This window comes from Diplotaxodon limnothrissa, linkage group LG12 (assembly GCF_057381915.1).
Source record: "Diplotaxodon limnothrissa isolate DT_005_m linkage group LG12, D_limnothrissa_male_GT1.1, whole genome shotgun sequence".
Lineage (NCBI taxonomy): Eukaryota > Metazoa > Chordata > Actinopteri > Cichliformes > Cichlidae > Diplotaxodon > Diplotaxodon limnothrissa.
This window is the reverse complement of record NC_140607.1, coordinates 25,397,576-25,413,584: the sequence shown is the minus strand read 5'-3', so window position 1 is coordinate 25,413,584 and position 16,009 is coordinate 25,397,576. Positions and strand designations below refer to the sequence as shown.

Here is a 16,009-nt window from a genome sequence, read left to right as displayed (position 1 = left end):
TGGGTCTATATGCATGTACATTCAGGGGGCAAGCACACACACACACACAGTGCAAAATATGCAGACAATAAAAATATGAACACAAGTATCTTCTTTGTCAAACACACAAAACACCGGTTGCACAAAATATTACAAAGAATACTAAAACAAGCGTGACCGAAACACAGTTTCAAGCTAGACTTCATTCTAACCATCATGTCCTTGTGAAGGCCTGTAGGCAGAGAAGTCTATTACTAATCATCCTCACATTAAAAAAGAAAAAAAAAAAAAAAGGGGGGGGGGGGGGGGGGAAACTAATCCAAGAATGACAACACCCTTTCCAAAACCCTCCAGAGGACCTCGTCCAGTTGACTGGGAATTAATCTGCCAGAGGAATGCAATGATGCTTGAATTCATTTTTAGCACATTAACAGACTAATTCTCAGGTTGCTCAACATGCACATAGTCTGTATCGTTTTAAACTTTAAAAAATGAATTACTGTGATTGCCAGTACACCCAAAGTACCTCCAGATTATTTGATCGAATTACCTCAAATTAGCATTTTCATAAATGACAGAAGAATAATCGTATCCTTACCCAATTATGCTGATTACATCTCTTCAGAGACTAGTGAAGTGAAGCGCTATGTCACCTCTGAGACCACATCAAACAGAGGCCAACAGCTTTGTTTATATTTTACTATGCGCTCACACTTTGATATCCTCATTATGTTCATTTGGGATGCCAGACTGCTGAAGGAGGAGAGGATAGAAGGGGGTTTGATTGGGGAACGAGGGGGTGAGCTGAGGGGGGTCACTTGCCCGCCACCACATCCACTGTACGGGGCATCGAGGGGCCTGCATGTTAACCGTAAGGATAGAAAAGATTATGTGTGCATGTGTGTGAGAGAATCACCTCCCGTGGGCAAGTCAGCATTCACCCATGAAGTAGGTCAGTGAAATTTGCCCAAATTAGGTCAGAGGCAGTCAATGGGTGCCATCCTGAACAAGAGAAAGGATAAAAGGGAGGGAGTGAGAGACAGACACAGAAGAGGGGTTGGTGGGGCGGGGGTCTATAAGGTTAGGAGAGCAGAACCAAGCGGCTTACTTCATCTCAGCTTTAACACTCAGTTAATTACTGTTGCACTGGTCCATACAAAAAAATACATGCACACCAAAAAAAGAAAGCAGCCTCAAAGTGAGGGCCCAAAGCAGAGTTCTTCATAACTTCAAGCCTGTCACTATTTCTCTATTCAAACATTGCTGGTATCAGAATCAGTGCACATCAAAAGCCCGTTTTGATTGAAAATGCTCTTGAAAAGCAGTCCGATTCAGTTACAGCGCTTAGGTTTGATTATTTAGCGGCCCCACCTCCTGACTCTGCCCCCTCAAGCTGTTTGGACGGTAGTTTCTTTTGTCATATGCCTCCACGTCTTGCAGCTCCTTCCACGCCCCACCCGCCCCTGCTTCCCTCCCTGTTTTGAGGAATCCACGCCGGGTTGTTGTGCACTGATGCCAATAAGTGAGGGAAGACAGGAACCTTTGATGTCTGTGGCACTTTGCGATTCGCTTTTATCATCCCGCGTCTGTCAGTCAGCAAGAGAAAACGTGACTCCAAAGGAAACTTTTGCTGCTCTCCCACCCCTCCACCCCCACCCAGCAAATCACTCTCCACGCATACATACAAAATTAAAACATAACAACAAAAGCCGACAACAAATGCAACAAGAGAGGAGGGGGGGGGGGGGGGGGGGGGGAGACTGCTGTGGGCATTAGACAGACAGGAATGGGTTGAATAATAAGCAAAGAACGGCAAGTTTTTCCACAGGAGAGACTATTTTTCTTCCTGCCTGGGCTTCACTGGCCCACTTCCACTCAAAGGGAATGTGTATCCCAGTGTAGCTGCAGGCTGCTCTCTGAACTTTACCCTGTCAGTCCCTACAGTCGCCCTTTCAGAATTGCTCTGTGTCAAGAAGGAAGAAGCGTATTGGCGTGTGTCTTCTGTGGGCAATGTCTGTTCAAAAGAGTGATGATGGAACCTGTGCCTGCACCTAATCACACAAGCCTGCACCCTTCGCTCTGACAGCCTCAGAGGTTAGGGAGGAGGTGGGCGGGGGGAGTGAACAAAGGCTCCCTTTCCCTGGGCAGCGATCAAACTTGAGCCCTCGGCTTGTCTAGAATTGTGACAAGGCCCACTTCCCCTTTCGCTGCTTTTCCCCATCCTCCCCCTACTGCCAATCATGTGTCATATGCTTCACACTCTCGCACGACGCATGCTTTCATGCGCCTGCCGTGTGTGTCTGTGCCGTTGCCTGAGCCAGAGCCCGTCTACACAACTTAAAGACACGCACGGAAACTGGAGTCGAGGAGACGGAGGAGACACGCGATGAGTCTGAGAGCTTCACGGAAAGTGTTAAGCCAGAAACAACCGAATGTACAAGCCGAGTGTGGCTTGGAGTAAAGCGAGCCACATTGAGTTACAGTGACTAACGTTATAGCCAGAGAGAGGAAGATGCCTGGCAATGGATGCTGGGCAAAGGAGCCAGAGAACTGAACTGCAGCCAACCTGGATGAGGCCTCAGTCCAGATATGTTGGGACAGTACCAGGGGCCCAGCTACAGCCTGTCAGAGCAGGGAGGAGGGTGAGCAAATGAAGTAGCAAGAAATACACAATTAAAAAAAACAAAACAAAAAAGCCAACACACACACACACACACACACACACCCACACGAAAAAGAGAAAGCAAAACAGAAGGCTTATAGGCAAAACAGAGAGAGAGAGAGAGAGAGCGAAGGGTTTTGAGGCTTTTCAGCTCCAAAGTGGGATGGAGGGGGATGGTTGGAAGGAACCACTGAGAGTCAGGCAAAACTGGAGCCCAGGTTCAGAGGCAGGGCCAGGGCTGAGCTGGGGCTGCTGAGAGAGGAGCCAGGGCTAGAGGCCAGAGAGAAGAGGGAGAGCTGGAGGAAGGGAAAAGGGGGGCTGAGAATAGGAGGAGGCTATGGCAGAGCTGGAGCTGGGGCCAGAGCCAGAGCCAGAGCCAGGGGCCCCAGCTTTAGATTTAGTCAGCTGTTCCCCTGGCCAGCAGCTGGAAGTACATAGGGAGAGTGAGGGAGGGGAGGTAGCAAGGGAAGACAGCACAGGGACTTCGTTGGAGAATTTTAACTGGGAAAGTGAGAGATGGAGAGGAATTAGAAAGAAAAAAAATGGAGGGAGGGAGGGGGAGAGAGAGAGAGAGAGAGAGAGAGAGAGAGAGAGAGAAGGGGGTGAGGAGGGGAGGTTTGGAAAGAGGACAGTGGAAAAGCCATTAGATTCCGAGGAGAGAGAAAACAGCACCAAGACCAGACAGACTGACAGAAGGTGGTTAAGGCTCACTGGCTTCGCAACCACTCTTCACTTCCTCCCTTACTGGTCCTCTCGCTCCATCATCCCTTTCTTTCTTTCCTTCCTCCCTCCCTCCATCTATCCGTCCATCCTCCTCCTCTCCTTCCGTCACTGGTGAGCTATTCTCTGGCCACCTCCTTCCCCGACCAGTTGTGCTTCGCCAACAGCTCTGCTATTCATTACGCACGACCTGCAGGCGTGACCCTGAACACACACCGAGATCCCAAACAGGTGCCCCACACACAAAATACACACACGCAGACACACAGCATCGGCAGCGGCAGCAGCAGAGGGATCACACTTAACTGTAGGGGGAAGATATGCAGGGAGTGTGGACAGAAGGGCTGTAGCGGGGAGAGAGAGAAAGCTCAGTGTTGCTGCCAGAAAAGCACTGCAGGAGGAACAACATGGAAAGATGGAAAGAAGAACAAAAATATATAGAAAAAACAACAATGTAATTAAAGCTAAGCACACTTTGTTTCCATGAAAGTGGCGAAATGAGATTTGGAGAAGGGTGAGTGAGAGCGAGGGGCAAGGGTTTGCCATGGGGCAAGCAGCCGCTGCTAGCAAAGCACTTTACGGCCTATTATATTCCATTCAGATGGACGAGGCGTCTGGGATAAAAGCATTTAGTCTGTGCGTTACTGAGTGACTCAGCACTTGGAGCCTTCACAGGTGGACCCCCTCATAACTACACAATGCATATCAATGAAGTGGCCCACTCACTGCATATGGATCGCTCACTCCCACGCCTCTGCCTCTCTCTTTTTTGCCCATCCTCCTCCACCACCTACGTCGGCCTTTTCCTCCTCAACCTTTCACACCTCCTTGTGGAAACACTCTACCTCTCTGTTGTTTATTGTCGGATTGAAGTAATTCCACCTGCTCCTCTATATGAAAGACTTAAATCGGGACGGCATCCAATAAAGCAGGAAATAAATGGAGCTGCAGAGTTCAAAATAAATAAATAAATCTGTGCATATTTCTTTTGCTGCACTTTCCCCTAAATTATTAGGAGCAATTTCTGCCATGTATGGAATAGCTGACCCACCTCCTTGCCTGTCTTTTCCCTCTTATTTAGCGCTGATACGGTAGACAGCTACCCCTCCTCCTCCTCCCTCTATCGCTTCCTCTCCATCACTCTCTTGTCTCTCTACAGCTCTACCTCCACCCATCTGCCCTTTCCTCTTAGTTCTACCTCTGCGCCGCTCCATCCCCTGCTCTCCTCCCCTTGGTAGTGGTTAATGGCACAGGGATCCAGCGTGGAATATAGATCAGTGCGAGATGGATGGGGCACCAGGAGCTCCGGCCAGTCCCGTAGGTCCCAGACCAAAGATTAACTAAATATTAGCTGACAGGAAGAGAGAGGCAGGGACACAGCTGCAGCTGCTAGTGCCGCTGCTGGCAGAACAAACGACAGAGACCGTTTTTAACCCCTATTGCTCTTGGGAGAGAGACAAACACATGCGATAAACACACCGAGATGCAAAAATACACACAACGCATGGGGCCAAGTGCACCGCCATGCACGCATACACACATGCTATCAGAAGCACCCTGGGAGAAGAAGTCCACTAATCACATTCTCTCCTCCCCCCCTCCTCGTCTGCCCTGCCAAGGCGGATGGCGAGGGGGGGGGGAAAGGAATAAATCTTTATTAGGCAATGTGTCCCTGCTTTATCGATCGCTTCGCTCCTTCCCTCCCCTTCTCTCCTTTCCACCCCCTCTCTTTCGCTCCCCTCCTTTTGTTATTTTAGGCGTGTGTCTGCCATCCAGTTCAATTGAGTCGGGGTGTACATCAGAGAGGACCATTACCTATGTCTCCCTGGGCTGGGCTGTCACTGGCTGTGAGGAGGGTATAGGATGAGGTGATGTAGCCACCCAGGAGGGACAGCTAGCCTGCTAGCAGCAAGCCAGTCTCAGCTAGAATGCAGACAGACAGGTTGGCAGTGACACACAATGGCATACAATCATCCTCAACAATGCCAGGCAATAATGCTAGCGTCAATACTTCACCCACACTATACCCATGCCGTTCAACGAGCAGAGCGTGGGACAGGCATAGACCGGTTTCAGTCAAAATAAGATTATTATTTCCACATTTCGCTCTGCTTGGGAACCTGCATCCCATTTCATGTTCAGACATGGAAAGTGGGAAGAGGGGAGAGAAGCAGCAAAACCCCCAGCAGAGAACAGAGCAGGCATCATCACAGCAGATTTGATTGAGAAACAGCAGTGAAAAGAGGAACTGCAGTGGAGGCGGGTTGCAAAGCAGCTTGCAGATGCCTGCAGAAGTCACTGTGGGTTGTGTAAAGCATCTTAAACAGCACACCGTGTATGACATTTGCCATTTTGATGTGTAGAAGTTTATCTGCTATTGTGGGCTAGCATTCAGATCAGCCGATCAGTCAGGATTTTTAGTTAGGTTTATGTTTGTGGCCTGGCAGAAGTGTTGTGATCAGGGCAATAAACAAGTGTAATTCATCAGTGTCGACCTAAAAAGGTTCCAGGATGGTCTGCAATGCCTAAAAAAACAACAACATCAGATTGAGGATCATTTAAAAACTTCAGACAAATACACGTCACAGCAAGTAGGCCAAGTCTTGTTTCTCTCATAAATCCTGTAGTAAACAGAGAGCTTGTGAATGTAGAAAGAGCGACTGCCCCTGAGACCTGGACACAGACTGGTAGTTCTAGCAAAGCACAGAGAGGAGGAATTAGAAAGCTTGTTAGCCTTCTTTTGGGACTTTAGACACAGGAAGCTTGATGGAAACATGCTGTATCTAGACAGGAGCCGTGTAAAATACAATATGGGTGTCTTTAGCCTGGCTTGGGAATTGAAACTTGAAAATCAGGAAGTAGAGAAACAGAGACAATGGGAGCTTAGAAGCACAGAGAGGGAGTGCAAGTATGGAGGTATGGTAAGACCAAGAAAACAGGCTGGCAAGAACAAGGAAAACAGGAATGAAATATGAAAAAAAAAACTAAGCAAGCAAAAAAACAAAACAAAAAAAAAAGAGCATAGAAGTGAGAGAAAAGAAAGAAAGAAAAAAACCTCTTTAGAAGGGCAAACTAAATTCCATAGTCATTTGAAAGCCTTCTACTCCTTCCCTCTGAATCTCTCTCATTCTCTTTCTTTGTCTCTCTGTCTCTCATGCCTGGAGAGCCTTTCCAGCTCTATTCAGCCCTGCTCTGCCACAAAGCAATGAATGCATGTCTCACATGCCACACCGCCACGACATCGTTGGACCAGGCACAGCCAGAGGCACCTTGCACTCTCAAAGCCTCCTCCTCTACATAGCTCACACGGCACTTGAGCCTGCCAGGCAAGAAGAGAGAAGGGGATAACCCCCCTCGTCTCAATCTGGCTCAGATTCCCGATTGTTCCACAAAAGGGACAACAAAAGTGGGCATACTCTTTGTCTCCTCCTGGACCGTTCTCTCGGGTGAGAAATTGCTTATTGGGACGTGTAAAGACGCATGCACACATTCAATCAAGCAAGCAGCCTTTTCCTTTGGTCAGGTGCTACTTATTGGAAAACAATAATGCGAGCAGGGGCCTGTCTTTCAAGGAAGGCAGTCAGCCACTGGAGGGACAGTCTGACCAGATTGACCTTTGACTTCGGTAAATCCCTGGAGATCAGATGAAGAGGTCAACACTGGGCCAGCTTAGTGATGGGGGAGGGACCAGTCAATGAGTGAACACCTCTATCAGTATGTATGTGTGCGAGCAACAGGGGTCAGTGGCAGGTAAACCCTCATCCTCTGCTGTTGTTTATTCAAAGGCGCCTAGTCACCGGCACCCCGGCACTGTGAGGTAAATGTGTGTGTGTGTGTGTGTACATGCAAGAGTGGAAACGAGATAGGGTGGGAATGATGACAGACGGGAATGTCATCCACCCTCTTATCATTAACATGCCTCACCTTTATTCAGCCTGACACACACAGCCATAAACACGCTCAGCGAGCCATTAACACACAAAGTCACACACGTACATTCGCCTATTCACACAAAGTTAAATAGACTGAAAGAATCCTGCCTTTACTTATAAGCTGTGCAGGAATTTGGGCGAGCTGTGTCTCAGAAGTAGCTTTACAAGGCAGATCCACCCGAGTTAAAGTCCAAGTCCAAATCTTTATGGCCTTGACTGCCTTCTTATTAGAAAGCCCTGGGCTGTTCGTTTGATATAGACGAACATGATACAAGAATTATACACTCACTACAAGGGAAAGTTGTGTTATTATTATTATTATCATTATGCTGTGTATTTGTTTAGGATAGACCAAAGTAATTGTTCTTAATATTGGACCACGGCAGGTAGCTTTCTACTTTCTGAGCAAAGCACACAGTGATTATGTACGCACACAGACACACACAAAACCGCAAAACGTTTGGCTTCTGAGGTGACAACAGCTGTTGACCAAACCACATGGAGAAGCTTTGGATTGTGGTAACAGTGAAGACGTGTGCAAAGTCTTTACTACAGATGTACATGCAAGCATGCATGCAAGGCACAAAGACAGGCATCCATCCACAATAAATATATACACATTTAGCTCTCCGCTGCAGTAAGCACAGACTTGGACTGCTTTTGTGCTTATTTCAGCAGCACATTGGTGCAAAGTGGAATTCATTAAAAAGAAAAAAAAAGTGAAAGGGAGAATCAGATAGGATAACGCTGAGTGCTGCATTCCCCTGTTGTTATTATTGCCAAATCGAAGTGAGAGGGGTGGCTGGTAATAAAAGTCATTAAATGAAATAGAAAAAACGTCTTTTAATAGGGCCTTGTCATTGTGGATTTAGTACCCTTTCTGTCGCCTGCTCCCTGTGCTTCATTCCCTCTGCTGACAGAGAAGAGAGGGGCAGGAGCTGTGTGGAGGAAGGACTGGATTCCTAGACAGAGTCAGCCAGCCGAGGAGCTGTGCTGACGCACACACAGCAGCCACAGTCTGGGACAGGAGACAAGTCAAGCTGGAACAGGGACTGGGGCAGACGTTACAGAGCTCATGCTGGAACTTTATTACTTTAGCTGGTTTATTTTAACAAGCACCAACACACGCTGATCTTAAACGCTGAGCATCTCTGAATATATGCTTCTATTAGTGTGCAGGGTCATTTTGAAAAGAGGTCTTTGGTCTACTTGCGATAGGTCTGGCAGTGTGGCAGATATAGTGAAGCTATGGTTGGAACTGGGAACGTTCATTTAAGAGGGGTAGGGAGGAAACGGCTATGTCTGGGACTGAGAATGAGACAGAGGCTGGCTCCAGTCAGGTAGAAAGACTGGAAACAGGGCACACAGACATTAGTCCGAGCTTGAAATGACAGGACTGTCTACAGGTATAGGCATTGGAAATGGGAGGAGCAGGGGACAGTTAAAGCCAAGTTTAGGAGATGGAACATGGCTGGCTACAGGAAGTTATGGTCTGTGGTGGGAAAAATCTATCTAAAGGCACATCTGGGAACGGGGTTGGTTAGAGTTTGGAGCTAAGGCTGTGACAAGCATTAGGGACCTTCTGGAAAATTCTGACATGATGGGATCGAGGCACAGCTAGCAGAGGAACCAGTGGTCATCTATCACTTAGTGGCTGCAGCATGGCATTGTTTCTTTATAGGGTATATCCTTAAGGAGGCCACCCACATTGCTTTCAAGCGATAGAAAGCGGAAACTGAGATCGAGCTGAAACTTATTATTGCAGAATTAAAGTAATTATCATGCAAACACATTTTGGATTTACTGTGACGCTTACGCAACTTTTGCTTTAGATGGAAAATATTCTGCTCAGCTGGAAACATACAAAAAAAAAAAATTTTCCTGGATGCTTTGCCAATCTAGGCATTATCTCTCATCAAGTAATATTATGAAATAAACAATAGCGAGATCAAAAGATAAACACAAAACACAATCTGTTGTCTCTAACCAAACGACTGCAAAGCCGCATTTGCATGTGCACACACTCGCACACACACACGCGGAGGTACTAAGCTAACGTGTTTCCATTACACGACAGCTGAAAGGTATCCTATCTTCTTTCCATTCGGCCAACATAATGAGACAAGGCCCTGGAATCTCCTTCTCCCAGGCTCAGATACACAAAGCCAGACGGAGAGAGAGAGCGCTCTCTTTAAAGACTCCACTTCTCTTCACATGGACGCAGTTGCTGCCCCTCTCGCTCCCTCTTGGACAGCCAGATGTTTACACTAGCTCTAGGCTCAGGCATGTTTCCATGACGATACAAGCCCAGGGTTAGTCATATGCCTAGGGGTAGACCTGATGCACCGGATCCTGGATCACTGCTCCCTCGTCGCTATCACCTTCAAGCATGATCTACAGACATCTGATAACCCTGACTTTCACAGAATCCTCTAAAAGAACTTTTGCTTTATAGGAAAGCACAAAACCTTCATGGGGAATAATTTTGAAAAGCCTCTGAATTCTATTGTGACAGCATTTCTTTAAGTCCGGCATCACAATTTCTGCCTCTTTACAGCAGTATGGCCTCCCAGAATATTCGAATAATGCTCAGTCTCTCTCTCTAGCTCTCCCTGTCTTCAGCGGTGGGCATGTGGGCTCATTCTCGACGGGCATTGTAAAAAAGATAAAGGAACTCTCTAACCTAACAGGAAAATAAAACCAGATCCACCCACATGAAAAGAAACAGCCCACACACAAACAAAAAGAATAAGCCCTCACCCAACAAAAACAGCCTTAACGCTCAGCCCGATAGCGTCTCGCAGACGACATGCTCCTGCAAGATTTGCGTTGCGCATCTTAAATTCTGCACCTTTGTGGACAGAATGTTTGAATGCTTGTCGATGTGGGCCCCGAAGAAGCTCTTTTAAAAAGCCTTATGAATCCTTAGCTCAAAAGAAGTGCATAGGGGAAAAAAAAAAAAAAAAAAAAGGATGTGGATCCATGAGTCTGTTCTTGCACAAACAAGTTTGTGTTCCTTCAACTTTGTAAAATATTTCTCTTTGGCATTGTCATACCAGCAATAACTTAACAATGTGTGCAAACCTTCATTGTTTTTACCAAGCCTTTTGTTTAAATGCTGTTCTCTGTATGTTGTATTGTCGTCTCATATTGGCCGAATGTTAAATAAAAGTTTTTGTGCAGCATCTCCACTAACACACCCATGGTGCACAATAATGGAGCCACACAGACAATTTAAGCAGAGTCTGTGTTATGATTTTCTCCATGTGACAAATAGGAAGAGGTTTAAAAAAAAACAAACAATCAAAAAACAGGTGAAATAACAACCAGGCGGGTGGTTCGCCTGGTTGTTATTTCACTGTTTCATTGACATCATGACTTATTTTTTATTTTTCTTCTAAAAGAAGGAAGAAAACGGAGAGTTGGTGAGAGCAGATGACGCAGAAACCTAATTAAGATTCTCCAGAGCGTGAACAAATTAACCTGAGTTATGAGCATGCAGAAGCAAAAGACAAGACACACATATATGCAAACATACCCACAGACACACACACACCTAACAGTTTATCTCTGGAATAGGTGGAGTCGGGGAGGATGACATTCACACTTACACCGGCATGACTGCCATGGACACTCAGTGATATTTTTGGCAGGGCCAAGGCAAAATATTACAGGCCATTTAGTCCGATAACACCACCATGGAAAACACAGCAAAATGGTCCACAGGTTATGGCGTATCTACTTTCATTCAAGTTTAATTTAAAGCGCCCTCAAAGTGTCCGCCTCATCACTCAGATTTGGGGCAGTAAGGATGATAAAAATGACATGTAGCTTCATGTGGAAGAAAAAAAAAAAAATAGCCTAACAAGCGGAGCTGGATAAACAGGCTGTCCCGCGTAGACTATGCTAATGACGACGCAGAGAGCGACATATGCCAGGCATCAGTATGTCACTCCTCGGGGACATGGTGGCTTACGGTAACAGGATAGGAAGGTGGTGGTGTGTACGGTGGTGAGTTATGGGGTTTTTCCTTTTTAACTCTTAGTACAAAGCCCTGGAGGCAGACGGGGGGTGGGAGGGTTTAGAAACACAGGGATGAGAGTTCAAGGGAAAGGTACAAGTCTTGAATAAATGACAGCAGCGGAGATGAACTTGACCCATGCTGGAGGACTAAAACAGGAAGGAGGGTAATGAAGTGCAAACATGCTTTGTCATGCCATGTTACAGCCATAGGATTAGAATTCTATAATTAGAGGATGGGGCACAATAACACTAGCCTTCCTTTTCAGGAAGATGAGCCGCTGAGTCTAAATTACACAAGGGGACCAGAGAACAGATGCTGTGATCAGAACAGGCTGGTCTAGAAGTTTTCTATACCGGTAAATGATGCTCAGTTGCCACACGGTACAGTGTGATTGACAAGCTAAAAAAAGATTCAAAATTTGGCACCACTGGTGAGATTTACTGATGTTTCTGTGATCACCTCATGACAATGTAATTTTTTATGACAGACAGCTGCTGTTAGGGGGACTGCTTTCCAAAGCAAGATGCATATTTAATGCTGTTCGTTTGCAGTTTTTCATGTATTATTACACACAGAAGCCTTTAGAGGTTAAGGTTAGGTATGTGGTCTGACACCTGCTCTGTGGCTGACCGGAACATCAGTGAGGAGCGCAAAAATACCGAAGCCGGGTTGTTATAACGCCGCTATAACCGAGGAGCAGTGGACCGCTAAGATAACGCCTGAATTTCGTATATGAAAATTTATCTCAGAGGCTGGCATTGGAACAGATGAGCCCGCATGGGAGAGAGAGCGAGCCATCCATCTCACTCTCTCCCCCTTTTTCCGCACTTCATTCTTTACTTTCATGCATCTCCCTTCTCTTGCAATCACCATTTCAATGCTTCTTTCCTCTTTTGCATTTTCCACCCACATTTTCCCTCTAGGCTTCCCCTCTTTTTCTTGATATCACCCGATCTATTGCTCTTCCCCTTAAGCGCCATCCCCCTATCCATTCTCTCCATAGCACTGATGTATGGAAAGAGATGGAGGGACCCAAAAAAAAGGAAAAAGGCTTGTGATTAATGTCTTTGAGAAAAAGATAAATAATCACAGGAGACTGGGGGCTGGTAGTTGGCCTTAGGGGAGTAAATATGGAGAGTTTTATAGCTGCTCACTTGGGAGAGAGGGAGGTAGAGGACGGGATGGGAGGGGAAGGAGTGGAATACAGCGACAGCAGATCCATTCAAGTATATTAGCTCCCCCCAACTCCCATACACAATAACCTCTGCATCTATTCTACTGCTCTACTGTCTTTCATCATCAACACTGAATCCCATCCCACTGACAGCACACACATTTGCACACAAGAAGCCACACAAAGTCATGCATGCATATACGCTTGTGTGCGCACACATACACGCCCTAACAGCCACCCTGCACTGTTTTCCAGGCCAGACCCACTGTATGTGTTTGATGGGCCAATACATGTGGTGTGTGATGTGGCTGACAGCCTCCTCCCTCCCACGCTGCCCTGCTTTTAAGCCCTCATCCTCCAGTGGCTGCCTGTCCCCTGGAGTAGATTGCATCTTTTATTTATCATTTTCTCTTCCTGGCTTTATCTTCCCAAGCTTTAAAAAAATAAAAAATTCTGGGGTGAAAATTGCAATCAGCATAACATGCCCTCCTCCTGCTGTGTACTCGCCTGTCATTCTCCACTCTCTGTGAGCATGCGGGATGAGACTGACAGCCCATGCAGACTCAGACACACAGACACACACACACACACACACACACACACACACACAGAGGGAGAGAGATGCATGTGCAATTTCCCTCTGTGTTTATCAAGCCCACACACACACTCTGACACACTTTTCCATCTCTTTAAAGCAGACAGAAGCACATGCATGGCCACAGTAAATGACCTCGTTACCCTGCCTGTCACTATTTCCCAAAGCACACACACACACTGCTTACATATACCTCGCTGACGCCTCACACTTTTTATTTAACCCTAAGCTGAGTGCTTTGCTTCCTAAAGCCCCAAATGACCGAGCCCATAAATGAGACTAATGCTGGGGAATCTGGTAAACAGGCCAGAGAGAGGGAGGGAGAGCTGCCTTCCTGTCTGCCTACTCCATGGCTACTATTGTGCACTGCACATTCTCTGAGCCCACAAGAGCTGAAGCCATCTCCACACAGATTCTTTGGAGGGATAGTAAGCCAAGAAGTGAGAGAGGAAGAGGGAACAAGGAGGGGGAAGAGAGAGAGAGATAGGGAGGGAGGGAGGGAGGAGGAAGAAGATCATGCATAAAATCTTGTTTGCAGAATGCATTAAGATTCAGATGAACTGGGGAGGGTAATGGGATTAGAATCCTGAACCGTTTCCAAGGGTGGGGAGCCGGATTGACAGCTGAGTCTATTGCACTGACGATTGCAGTGAAATATTGTGGCTCTGGCAAAGGCAGCCAGCCAGCCAGCCAGCCAGGGGGTTGCTGAGCCTATAGCACCTCTAATTACCCCGAGCTTTACCAAAAATAATGCCGCCAAGGGGAAAAAACATATTTGTCATTACCCCGTGCATATAGCTTGGGCTTTAAGTGAATATTGGAAAGGCAGAAAGAAAGACTTCAGTCCGTCTCACAAAGGTGTTTGGCAAACAAAACAGAAGCACTGTGGCTTTAAATCACCGTCCCTCCCACCCTTTCTAAATATCGTCTATTTAGCCAGCGGTGAAAAGATATAGGGGGCTTTTGTCTGCGTACCCATCGGTGGGGGCATGGAGAGCTAGAAAGACACAAAAATAGGAACAAAGTGCTAAGCTTCCAATTGGGATGGCTGTGGGCCATTCAATGCGCGCAGCTCAGTGGGTAAAAACAAGAAGAAGTGGGCTACTATTACGGGCTTGTCTGAAAATAGGCTGCTCTCACACACAGCTATAGGGTAGACTGGTGTGGAAATACCCTGCATTGTTTATAATAGACGAGACTAAGGGAGGCAAACACGAGCCCTTTAAAAGTCTGGCATGGCTCCAATGGAAAAGGCAAACCGTGCTAGTTGGGTGTTTTGTTGGTTATATGCTGTTTCCCTGCGTTACTCTAACGCTATGGTCCACTCACCGACTTGCAATACGTTGTCCACCCAGCCACCCTCCAACAGAGTGACACCCCGTAGGAAAGGCAGCTGGGTCTCGTCATTATTGTCCCCGCTAGTTCCACTTTCCTCTCCTCCAGCGTTGAAAGAGGAATACATACAGATTTCCTTCTCGCTTCTCGGGAAAGACCAATATACGATCCTCCGCTGGACGGGCTCCGGGATCCTTTCGAACCGCTCCTCCACCCTCTGGAACGGCCACTTCTCCGCGACTCTGCGAGCCGCGATATCGAGCAACGACTCGGGGTTGTGCGTTTTCCCATTTCCCGACCCTCCCGGAGCGGACCCCGCGCCGCCACACAGGACACCTCCAGCCCGCTGCCCCTGCCTGCACGCCGGGTTGTAGCCGGGCCGGCAGCAGAGCCTCTTGGCTGGGGGCTGCTGGACTCGCTCGGCCATGTTCGCACCGCTTCCAACCTGAAGCGCAGTTCCTCTCCGATCATATAAACGGGATAAGGAAGAGAAAAGGGCAATCTCGCACCGATTGTTTGCCGTACATGGAGAGACTGCCCTTATTTGGAAAAGTGGGCGGAGCTTGTGAGTTCAGTGAAGTCCTTTGTGTTGTCAAAGTAACCGGATGGGCGGGATCCTGGAGAGCTGCCAGCGCACGAGTGGCGCTATAAAAGGAACTGGAGGCGGAATTCCCGAACGTCGGCAAATCCTTTGTGAAGCTTTTCGGGAGCGCGAGGGTGGAGCCCCGGCGGCCGACGGCCTTTGAAGTTTCCTTCTTATTTGAGTTTAAAGGCGGGGACTTAATCCAGGGGCGGCCTCGCAGTTTCCCACAGGGGTAAAAGGGGGCAAGAAAACTGACTTTTTTTTCCTTTGGAGCCTCAGCTACCACCCCGGGCTCCAGCTTCTTCAATAACAACTTGATCGTTGTTTTTGCGGCTTTTTAGTCCAAAAGTGGTTTCAGCTGTCAGGCCGCAGAGGGTAAGAACATATGAAGGTGGACATGCCTGTCCTCTGTAGTCACATCAGCTCTTATATGGTGCAGCCAATTGACAAGTAATCATATGCACTCATGAAAGACAAGCTTTTTGCCTATATTATTTATTTTAAGGGGCGACTCTATTGATTTTTTACTTGGAGATCAGTATAATTGTTGCTTGGATACATAAAGTCTGAGAAAATAAGTCCAAAAGTTTGGTTGCGGTAACTTAAGATACTACCAGGTATACGGGTCAATGATGCTATCAAGGTAGTGTTTTTTAGAGTTCTAGTTCGAAGTAGAAGTTTTATCCTGGGCACCGATGTAGTGGTAATTTGGGGCTTTTAACAATTTCTTTGAACTTTTCTTTTTTCCAGGGTGGAATGATTGCACTGCATGAATCTTTGAAGACTTCAAAACGACAAAAATTGTTTGCTCAAGTTTCAGTTTGTTTTGGGTTTTCTCTAATCCACACAGGGTCAAAGTAAACATACAGGTTCAAATATATTCATACACTCACATCAATATTTTAATAAGTGGTTCTGAAGGTTCTACAGTGCCTTTTAACTTGACGATTCCAAGCCCTATTGACTTTCTTTGTCTGTATCAAAAGGATTTGTTTGACACAGCAG

The 16,009-nt window shown here is 46.9% G+C and overlaps 1 protein-coding gene across 1 annotated transcript in view; it reads right to left on the bottom strand.

Annotated features, from left to right (window-relative positions):
* The window catches only part of LOC146621402 (zinc finger SWIM domain-containing protein 6-like), a 45,839-nt gene extending 30,958 nt beyond the window's left edge, over positions 1-14,881 (bottom strand). Inside the window, exon 1 of the mRNA XM_085367376.1 lies at positions 14,416-14,881. Within this exon, the coding sequence (XP_085223502.1) occupies positions 14,416-14,848 (433 nt within the window). The 5' untranslated portion in view covers positions 14,849-14,881. The remainder of the gene's footprint in view (positions 1-14,415) is intronic.
* Between the last annotated feature and the right edge of the window lie 1,128 nt (positions 14,882-16,009).